Source organism: Cyprinodon variegatus, unplaced genomic scaffold (assembly GCF_000732505.1).
Source record: "Cyprinodon variegatus isolate N-32 unplaced genomic scaffold, C_variegatus-1.0 Scaffold29, whole genome shotgun sequence".
Lineage (NCBI taxonomy): Eukaryota > Metazoa > Chordata > Actinopteri > Cyprinodontiformes > Cyprinodontidae > Cyprinodon > Cyprinodon variegatus.
In genome coordinates this window covers 2,023,124-2,034,432 of record NW_015150482.1, presented here as the reverse complement: position 1 = coordinate 2,034,432, position 11,309 = coordinate 2,023,124, and the positions used below count along the sequence as shown (strand labels likewise).

The following is an 11,309-nucleotide window of genomic DNA, read 5'->3' as shown; positions in this document are numbered from 1 at the left end:
AGAGAGATTGCTACCACTTTTGAATTTTGATATAATAAAATGTATTTTTTTTAACGGGGGATAGAGAATCAAACTATGGTAATAACAATTTAATTCTTTTGGCCAAATTTTTCATACATAAGTGTCGATTTCAAAAAATTACCCCATCTGTCAATATTTTTATAAGTGAGATGCTTTTATTAAAAGAAGTAGGCCTACTAACCCATTGTAAAAACCCTAAAGCCCAATCAATGATGCAATATATTGAGAATTTACTTTAAAATTCAAGAGTACTTTGTTTTTTTTTTTTTGTTTTTTATTTAATTACTTTGTTCAACGATCTGTTATTTTTGTTTTATTATTGTATACAGGTTCTCTGTATGATTCTATTTTTTATATTTTACATACCCTGCTCAGCTTCCTAAGATATTCAATTTACAACTTTGTATAACTGTTTTGATATGCCTTGTAATACTTTCATTCTTCAATTAAAAAAACAAAACAAAAACAAAAAAAAAACAGAGAGATTGCTGCCGTTTTATGGCATGATCTCTGCTGAATATGTGGACTTCCTCCTCTCTCCACGAAGAGCCTCAACAGCAACACGTTTTCAGAAGAGGAGGAGCTACGTAGCTGAGTACCATTTAAACTAATGCGCATGCGCATCAGTGCACAACTGGGACTTAATCTCTTACACAACCCTACCTTTTCTTCATTCTGCTTGCATCTAGCTTGTGTGCGGATATCCACACGTTTCTCACTTTTTAAATTTGTTTTTAGCAGTACAAGGCCTAGGAAATGAGTGGGGACCATTCCCATAACGAGGACCAGGTATTGCTGTTTTATATTCTAATGTTATAGAGTGTATATGGTACAGGTTAGAGCCGTGTATGTTCTTGGTTTGACAGGGTACATTGGGTAAGAGTGGAGATCGCCTAGTAGCTAGCACAATAGCCGGCCGGCTGTGTCCCGTTAACACCTCCATTCGTTGTTTAAAGTGTCTCATATTTCCGGGGATACCCGTTAATAGCTAAACCCAGTTAAACATTTATTTTCTTTGTTAGGTAAATGTAGGGAGGGTGAAGACTAGGTAATTGTGTTGTTTATTAAAAGCTGTGATAGCCGTAGCGAGCTAGCCTAGCACTCTGGCTAACTGTCGCTCTGCTGTTGAGCAAGTTCAAAGTTGGGTAGCCGGCTAGTTAGCCTAATGTAACATACATTTTTTTTCATTTTCCAGATCGACTTCTCCTCTCGAGTCAATGGTAAGTTTCATCACACATAGCTTAAAGTTAATAAAAAAAGTTTTCGTTCCGTTCCTTCTTGTTTTAAACTCTGTTCTTGTAACGTTATCATAGTTTTCAGTAGAGGACAGAAATGGCGTCCAGAGACTAAGTCCGCTGTCTCACTCACAAGCCTCTATTGTTCAAAAGCGAGGCCTCGTTAAAGCCCTTTCGCCTGTCATTTTCCAGATTTTAATCAATATTGACACGCAGCTTGAGGTTTTTTATTAGTCAGTTCACTCAGAAGTTGATATCCGTGAGCGCTTAGCGGCACAATTCTTATCTGAAAGTGAGGGTTTGGGGGTTGAGGACTTAGTCTCTGCGCCATTTTCTTTTTTGGTGTTAGCGGCCTGAACTGAGGCTGTGAAGAGTGGATCGGTTTGGGGAGGAGAAAAGCTAAGGTTAGAGGCTAAAAATTGATTTACTAACAGTAGACATTTTCCACTTGATCTATCGTTTCCGTATTTTGCTTTTATCTTACGTGAACTCTAGGCTTTATGGTTTAAAAGTGATCTTTTTAAGTTGGAATAATACTGAAGATGTCACTACTAACTCTCTTAATTTTAGCTTTCTTTAAAGTGATTTAAGCTTTATTAAATACTCCCACAGCAATAAAGCTTAGGAACCAGACGATATGTGAAGTTTGCTTCGTTAAAAGTAATTCCTTTAAGAGTTGAGGCAATTAAACTGAATCTACCCATACACTTGAAGAGCTTTATATTATTTTTTGCTATAAGGCATGTATAATTCGTTTTTAAATGTTTGCTTGTTTAAGTCCAAATATAGACTTAAATGGCTGGATTATTAGTACGTTTTATGGTGGACAATCTAATATAGTGATTTGCATATGTTTTGAATCCCTTCTTTGGTTAAATTTAATAACAAACTGTTGTAATATTTACCTTATTTAGCTGTGTTAAGTGTATTGCTATAATACCTGGACTTTTATCCTCTCCTTTTGATACAGTTTATGAACTAGACAGCTTCCAGGGAGATCCACTGTTAAAAAGATCTGGAGTATTCATGTTAAAAAATCCTTTTTTCTTTTGTTAGATATCCTTAGACAAACTGGTAAATGCAGGGTATTTGAATGGATGTTTTGTGGTAGAAATCCCTAAAAACATATCTCGTTTAGCTGCCTGTTGGAACATGTCCGTTAATTCATACAGTCCACTAAAAGACTCTGACAGGCTTTAGGCAGTGCTGTGCTACAATGTAATAACTGTTTTATAGCTTGTACATGGAGGTTTTATAAAAAAAAATCTTTATTTTGGAATCAGTTTAAATCCTTACATTTTTTTTCACCTTTTTAATAATGGCAGTTTGACTGAATTGTAGACTGCTTCATCAGTTTCTTTCAGTGTTTCGTAAAAGCTAGTTACATTCGGCAGCAGTCAACATTTCTTCTAGAAATTGCTCATCTTTAATTTAATTGTTATGTATAATTATGAAAGTGATGCAGTATTCTTCTTTTTAGACTCTCATAAGCATAAAGACAAGTATAAAGATAAGGAGTATAAACATAAGGAACACAAGAAGGACAAGGAACGGGAGAAATTAAAGCATGGCAACAGGTAGAGCAACGGTCTCTCCCAAATTTGGTAGCAATGATGTGGTTTTTGTAGTTCAAAAGACTTATGTCTCTTTTACTTCAGTGACCACAAGGACATGGAGAAGAAATACAAGGAAAAGGAGAAAATGAAGCACAAAGATGGCAGCACAGACAAACACAAAGACAAGCACAAGGAAAAGAGAAAAGAGGAGAAGGTAAGTGAACTATATGGATGGACACTCAAGACATTTGGCCTACTATAGTTTTTTAGATTTGTTATCCAGCTTTTTTATTTTATTTTTTTATCCTATTTGTCTAAATTGGAAAAATCACCTAAACTGACACATTTTGTTTGAGAGTTGAACAATAGATGCAGTTATTGGCAAAAGACTGACTGATGTAAATCTTTAGTGCAGAGGAAGTCAGTCTGAAAAGCTTCTATAATCGAACACAACTTAAATGAAATAAAGCGTACATCAGAGGAACCTGCTGAAGCAGCTAAGTCAATCTACGTATGTTGAAGCACAGAGTCTACTAAAACATTAAGGATGTTGTGTCCTGGGGACTGAAAGACACTGCATTGCTCTGCTTCCATATTTCAAAAAAAAGTCATGCTTATAGTAGAACGACAAGGTTTCCCCCAACAAAGACTTCTGTGTTAAAATGAGGATGATGGAGGCAAACTATACTCTTCATTTCAGATGAAGTCCCTTGATGGTAAAATCAAGAAAGAAAAGGAAAACGGCTTTGCCAGGTTTGTCAGGTTTAAATCTTAGTTCCAGAATATCTGCTACATCACTCACGCAGTGACTTGACTAAGTTTTTTGTTTGTTTTTTTCTTTGCAGCCCACCACATGTGAAGTCTGAGCCAGATGATGATTACCACTCTCCTAAATATGAGAAATCTATAAAAAGAGAGAGGGACAATGATTACGAGTACGTCTCTAACATCTAAAGGCCTTCGTCCCAGTGTTGAATGGTTGGTCCTTTAGATTTCTAACGTAGTGTTTGTTTCAGAGAGGAATTCAAGCCTAAGAAGATAAAGACAGAAAACGATAAGAAGGTCAAGAAAAGGAAACAAGAGGATGAGGTGAGCCAAAGCTTTAAGAAAATTACAGGGGAAGCCTGATTGCAGTTGTGAACTATCCTCCATCTTTGGTGTATACTATAAATACTTTCACTTCCTTATTTCAGGACATTAAATCCAAAAAAACAAAAGGCAAAAAAGGAGAAGCAACTGATGGGAAGAAGAAAGCAAAGCAAGAACCAGAGGAGAAGTGGAAATGGTGCGTTAACACCAACTAGCATTCAGATTTCTTCATGCTCGTCTTCATGTTGAATAATAACTAAATGCATTATTTGAGTCCAGGTGGGAAGAAGAGAGATACACCGATGGTGTCAAATGGAAGTTCCTCGAACACAAAGGACCAGTGTTTGCCCCACCCTATGAACCCCTGCCTAGCAATGTCAAGTTTTATTATGATGGTATGTGAGTAGTCGACCCTTGATGCATATGTTCTGGTATTACATATCTAGATTACGTCATTTTATTAAAATTCAAGTCTCACTGCAGGTAAACATATGAAGCTGAGCAAAGAAGCGGAGGAAGTGGCCACCTTCTTTTCTAAGATGTTGGACCACGAGTACACTACCAAGGATATCTTCCGTAAAAATTTCTTTAAGGACTGGAGAAAGGTGAGGGGGAATATTAGCTTGGGTTAATTATAAACCACTGAGATTATTTTTTTTCTTCCTAATTTAACACTCTTTGCTTTGTCTTTGGTAAACACAGGAAATGACTTCTGAGGAAAAATCTGTAATAACAGACCTGAATAAGTGCAACTTCACTGAGATGAGCGAGTATTTTAAAGCTCAGTCTGAAGCAAGGAAAGCCATGACAAAAGAACAAAAACAGGTAAGACACTTTATAAGATTTAAGGTTAAAAAAAAAAAGAACCAGCTTGTGGCCAAGACTAGCTGTGTATTTTAACAGACTAGTTGATCAGATGTGCCTCTATTTAGGCGCCTTTCCTTCTGCAGTGACTTCAGTCTGATCTGTAGGCACTCATTAGTTACTACACTGTGCCATGTGATGAAGCTCTAGTCCAGTTGCTTTTCTTTCCTTGTGACCTTTACATGGAAAAGTTAATATTTTCAACACCAGCTTTTCTGATGATTCTCCATCATTACGGGGTCTGACTGAAAATTGACTGATTTGCCGGGAAGTGGAGTCAACAGTTATGCATGCATTAATAGAAGTCCTTTCTTCAACTGTTAAATCGTTTGATATTGCAACCATTAGCTTACGCTCGCTGCTCCTTTCCTTTTAGATTTTTACAGCTCCTCTCTCCTGTTGTCATACAGATTGCCTTTTCTAGCTGTTCACACCCTTTATCTCCTCCTTACTATACTTGTGATTAAAAGCATTAAAGTGTGTAGAAGGTCTTTGATTGTTTCATTATTTGTATATGGCCTGGACACGATGACCCCGCCTACATTAATTTGGTAATAGGCTATTATGGAAAACCATTGATGTAGAGAAGAGTTTAGCTGATCTCATACAGGGTGTATGGAGCTGGTTCCAATAAAAATTTTACCATAGTCTGTCTTTGTTTTTCACATTTAGATGATCAGTGTTATTCTGTCATAATAATCCACAGATTTTTTTTTTTATAGCATTCTAAAGTACTTCTCTGTTTGAAAAAAAACATCTTTCCAATGTTTGTTTCTATTGTATTTATTTTTAAAGAAAATAAAAGAAGAAAATGAGCGAATCCTGCAGGAGTACGGTTTCTGTATTATGGACAACCACAAGGAGCGCATCGCAAACTTCCGCATTGAGCCGCCCGGCCTGTTTCGTGGTCGAGGAGACCATCCAAAAATGGGGATGCTCAAAAGGCGCATTAGGCCTGAGGATATCATCATAAACTGTAGCAAGTGTGTGATTTTATTAATGGTTTGATGCATTGACTGCCGGGGAATGTTTGGATGCTTAGCTTGATGTCCTTGTTTTAGGGACTCAAAGTACCCCACACCTCCTCCGGGCACTAAATGGAAAGAAGTTCGCCACGACAACAAAGTGACTTGGTTGGTTTCGTGGACAGAGAACATCCAGGGCTCCACCAAGTACATTATGTTGAACCCTAGCTCCAGAATCAAGGTAGGTGCACTAAAGACCATTTCTGAAAACCCCATTCTGTTCTTCTCATAGGTTCAGAAGTTAACTCTTGTTTATTGTGTTCAGGGGGAGAAGGATTGGCAGAAGTATGAAACGGCTCGTCGACTGAAGAAGTGTGTGGACCGTCTCAGGGCACAGTACCGGGAAGATTGGAAGTCCAAGGAGATGAGAGTCAGACAAAGGGCCGTGGCGCTCTACTTCATTGACAAGGTGAGCATCAGGTTGGTTTAGAGAGTGTGAACGGTTCCTTTTCTATGTATCATAACTGCTTGATTGTTGGCATTAGTAAACGGTGTGATAACGCGTTCCTCCTTCCACCAGCTGGCTCTGAGAGCAGGAAATGAGAAAGAAGAAGGTGAAACAGCAGATACGGTGGGCTGCTGCTCCCTAAGAGTCGAACATCTCAAACTGCACCCAGAAAATGAAGGTCAGGAGTATGTGGTGGAGTTTGACTTCTTGGGTAAAGACTCGATCCGCTACTACAACAGGGTCCCTGTGGAGAAAAGGGTGAGGATGAGTCTGCTAATTTAACTGGGATTTAATTTTATCCATTGCTTGTGTTTATAACTTTTCTTCTATTTGTGTGTTTTTTAGGTTTTCAAGAACCTTCAGTTGTTCATGGAAAACAAAGAACCTGATGATGACCTTTTTGATCGTCTAAACGTAAGCCATATTTTCCCGTTCAAACCGTTTTGCTCTGGAAAACCAGGAGCTTTCATTGCAGCCATAAAGAGATGCATTGATTTTCTTGCAGACTTCTATTCTGAACAAGCACCTTCAGGAGTTGATGGATGGTCTCACTGCTAAAGTTTTCCGTACATATAACGCTTCAATAACCCTGCAGCAACAACTGAAGGAGCTCACTACTGGTGTGTAATAACGTTTTTAACACTTAAAGGATTTTGATGCTTTAATCTTTCTTTTTTTTGCATGTTAAATGGAGTGCATGCTTTCACTGTATGAGCTCTACGTTTTTGCTTTCAGCCTTCTGAGATCTCCTGTCTTATCTTTGTAGCTGACGACAACATTCCAGCTAAGATCCTGTCCTACAACCGGGCCAACAGGGCTGTGGCCATTCTGTGTAACCATCAGAGAGCCCCTCCAAAGACATTTGAGAAGTCTATGCAGAACCTGCAGGCTAAGGTAGATGTGGTTGGGAGTACCTCCCATGCTTTAAGGTTGTTTATTTAAATTTCATTTGGGCTATTTGTAGAGCACTTTTCACAGTGTATAGGGGAGATGATTAATGGCACATAGAGCATGCAGGCAAGTATAATAAAACATAAATATAAACCACAAAAATTGAAATAAAATGCAGTTAAAGACCTAAATATTGGTTAGTGATAAGAATAATGCTAATAAATGTGAATTGCTGTAAGCTAAAGGGAGCCTTGATGAAATTAAACATTTCCCTAATTTAGTTGCATCATTGCAATACTAGTGTGAATGCTACTACCTGTGCTGACCAGAGGGAAGACAATAGTTACAATCTGCAATTTGAATGCTTGGATTTGAGAGGCTTTAAGGTGACATTGACTGACGCAAGCATTTGGAAAAACTTTAGCTTTTAGTGACTCCAGTAGCTACTTGCATTATTTACATGGTTGAAAGGAGACCAGTAGGGTATTTTACTGCAAACCACTGAGGCCTGTTGCCCAGTAGTGAGAAGAGGGAACTCCCTGTTGTAGTTTATGGTTTATTTTTTTTACTTTTTTTTGTGTGTGTTTTGTTTTCTTGTACCACCTAATTTCAGCACACAGCTGCCTATCACACTGGAGAGGAAGACTGGTGTGCAGTCTGATTTCATACATACTGAACTTTAACAAACTCTACTCAGCTGGTTGTGCATGAGCTGAACTAAACTGCCATTGTGTGCAGCTAACTTTTAAATGATTAGTTTCTAACATCAGCTGTGCACTTGACTGTCCATGCTCGCAAAGTGTAAACCAATGATTTTCCCATTGCAATGCCTGAACTATATCCAGAGTAAATATTTTATGTTACAGTAAAGTTTTGGCATATTGACCTTCCTTGACTAGCTTTCATAATTCCATTTTTATTTAGTCAAATGAGTTGATCCTTGTCTTTTGATGGAAAAACTTGTGCATGCCGCATTTATAGTTTACGTTTAATAGCGAAGACATGTCAGCATTATGTCTAATATAATTTATGTAGGAAGGGTGGAGGGCTACACGGTCAGGATGCCTTATTCTGCCTATGTTGTCAAATAAAGTGAAGTCTGTAAAATGTATTAATAGTACTACTAAAACTGTTGTACTCCAGTGAAGTAGAAATTGTCTTTCACAAAATTACTTGATAAGAAAGGCTCAAACAGGCTTTCTATATTTGGATTAAATGTTTAAACGTACTTAAAATGAAATGATCAGGTAGAAATGCATATAAATATGTGCATTGTGAAATTTTAAAGACTTGAATAAGAAAAGGTAAAGAACAAAAAAGCTACAATTACACAATTTAGGCAGAATACTGTGCCACCATTCCGTTAGATAAACTAAATAGTGGATTAGAATTTAATGTGTCATTGTACTCGTATATGTGGAGGAAAAAAGGTTGTTGAATTAAGGTGTTCAATTATAATCTGATTAATAACAGACCCTATAATTAACTTGATTAAAGCTTTCGACTTGTTTCCCACTGCTAAAGTAACCACCCCTGGCAAGTTGCATTGCCATAACGCCAATAAGGGCTTTTATATCAGCGGCTTAACAGGGTGAGAAAATAAGTGGTGACAATCATTTAATATTTTAAAAAATAAAAAAATTTATGAATTGGAGGAAGGCAAGAATTATAAGAAATGATTGGGGGGGGAAATAAAGAATACAAATCCAGTGAGAAAACAATAGGTCAATTACTTTAATATAGATTAATATACTTTGTTGTATATTCATAGTGTCCTGTAAAGTAGATATGTTCTATAAAAGTGCATTAGATTAGTGTTTTTCAATATAATTGTACGAGGGATTTAATTCTTTTTATCTGTGACCCATTGTCATTTCTGTGGGAGGCCTTAAACGATAGTAGTGAAACGTGATTGACAGATCATAAGGGTCCTTTTAGACTTAAAACTTAATATAACTTGAAGACCCATAGTTTGTAATCTCTTAGATCAGTAAATCCAGCTTTCTGAAACCACTGTGTTTGGTTTTTTTCCTACTTGCTGAGATGTTGTGCTTGAAGAGTTGGTAATACAAATGGACTAGTTCAGTTACATGCATGTAGTGAGAAGCAGTTGGCTGTTACTGCACCAAAGGGGTGGGTGTCAAGGATTTTAATCTTTACCATATTTTTTTCCTCTCCTGTTGTAGTTGTAACACTGTTTTCTTTTGTTTGTCAGATCGATGCCAAGAAGGATCAGCTATGTGATGCTAAGAGAGAACTAAAGAGCGCTAAGGCTGATGCCAAAGTACGGAGAGATGAAAAATCCAAAAAGTAAGGAGCAGATGGGTTCTTCTTGATGTTTATTGCTGCAGATGTTTTTCTTTTGATACAGAGACCAAAATTGGCATAATTTTTACTAAAGCCCCTGTTGTGTCATTTCTGCAGGGCAGTAGAAACCAAGAGAAAGGCTGTTCAGAGGATAGAGGAGCAGCTGATGAAGCTGGAGGTTCAGGCAACTGATCGTGAAGAGAACAAGCAGATTGCCCTGGGGACTTCCAAACTCAACTACTTGGACCCACGCATTTCTGTGGCCTGGTAAGATCACACTGGGTTGTATTTATCTGTAAAACCAGCATAGCTGGGGTTACCGAATGTAGTTCACTTAAACTGCTTCTTTGTTGATTTAAGAAATGTTTTTTTTTTTGTTTTTTTTTCTGTTTTAGGTGTAAGAAATGGGGTGTTCCCATTGAGAAGATCTATAATAAAACTCAGCGTGAGAAATTTGCTTGGGCAATTGACATGGCTGACGAAGACTATGAATTTTAAATCCTGGTTTATTTATCAATGATGGACGTTTTTTTTATTGACTACTTGTGTTTTTTAGCCTTCATAAATTTCGCTGTGGCCAGAACCTTACGAGGAATTTTAAAGCTTGTGCAGGGAATAATGGAAGAAATGAGGCCATTTTTGTGGATATCCAGAAACCTCTGATCTAGCGTCTGGTACCGAGACTGAACTGCGTCCACAATGGAGAGTCGAGGCATAGTCCCAGTAATTTGAAGACTCCCTGACTTTTCTCTCTGTCCCTCCTCAGGGACAAAACTTGACAGTGCTTTGAATTCTGTGGTCCTATCGCTTCTGTGTTACGCAAAAAAAACCTCTAAATGCTTTGTACCATTTTATTTTTGTTCACTTGCTCTGTATTTTAGCCCGACCATGTATTATTGATATATTCTATATTTTGTTAGAGAAAGTAAAATGAAAAAGAAATCCTTAACTGCACCCACACGCCTTCGATGAAAGTGGAATCATGAGCATGTGTGTGTGTGTTTGTGTGTAACCAAGGCGCTGCAGCGGCAAAATCTGTCTGGGTGATTATTTTAAACTGGACTATGTTGATAGAGAGAGAGAGAGGGAATGTCTGCGCAGGCAAAGGGGAAATATTGCAACTATGTCAATATTTACTTAGGCAAGCAGAATGTGAATATATTATTTTACAGTTTCTATCAGGGACTTTTTCTGTTACTTCACTGTAAATGTGAACTCATCATTTTCTCTCATTTCCCTCCATGTTAGCAGCATCCTCTCAATCTCTGCATATGTATGATTTTATTTTTTTTAAGGTAGTTTAGCTGTTGTTCAAAATACTTCCAACTTCCATATCTCTTACTTGAACGTCACAGATTCAAAGTCGGTGAAGAAATGTGTTGAGGTATGTTAACTTTGCCAAAAAAAACAACAACAATAAAACTAATTGTTGAATAATAGAAGTCCCCAAGCTGTAATGAGAGCAGGCAAGTTTTGATTGTGATTAAGAATGATGTAACATTTAATGTGAAATATTGTTCAATTCCACTCTAACCCACTTATGATAGGAAAGTTGATATGAGCTGCTGTAAAGTCAACATCCTATTCATGTTTTACCTTTTGTCATAGCATTTGCTCATGGTTTTGAATTTTAAACTCATTGTAGGTTGGGAAAAAAAAAATAAAATCCTACAAATTGATATACTGTACTTGTCTTTAGTAAATCCCCTTTTTCCACTTATTTTTTTTTTTTTTTAAAGCCTGATATTTAGGTTAGGTCAGGTTAATTGTTGTAATTCTCCACCAGCTTTGCAAATCTACCTTTGGATTTGACTGTGTATAAAGACTTGATACTGTAGGCTTGCCATGATTTCTCAGTTTTAAGTTTGGATTC

At 37.3% G+C, this 11,309-nt stretch overlaps 1 protein-coding gene across 1 annotated transcript; it reads left to right on the top strand.

The window, feature by feature from the left end:
* Window positions 1-659: 659 nt before the first annotated feature.
* Window positions 660-10,853, top strand: LOC107100266 (DNA topoisomerase 1-like). Its single transcript, XM_015398694.1, has 21 exons — window positions 660-810; window positions 1,217-1,241; window positions 2,737-2,833; window positions 2,915-3,026; window positions 3,513-3,565; window positions 3,658-3,747; window positions 3,829-3,901; window positions 4,006-4,097; window positions 4,181-4,296; window positions 4,385-4,506; window positions 4,604-4,726; window positions 5,561-5,748; window positions 5,827-5,971; window positions 6,056-6,199; window positions 6,311-6,496; window positions 6,584-6,652; window positions 6,744-6,858; window positions 7,005-7,132; window positions 9,345-9,439; window positions 9,554-9,703; window positions 9,832-10,853. Exons 1-21 carry the CDS (start codon window positions 778-780, stop codon window positions 9,932-9,934), a joined length of 2,259 nt encoding a protein of 752 aa, XP_015254180.1. The 5' UTR covers window positions 660-777; the 3' UTR covers window positions 9,935-10,853.
* Window positions 10,854-11,309: the final 456 nt, after the last annotated feature.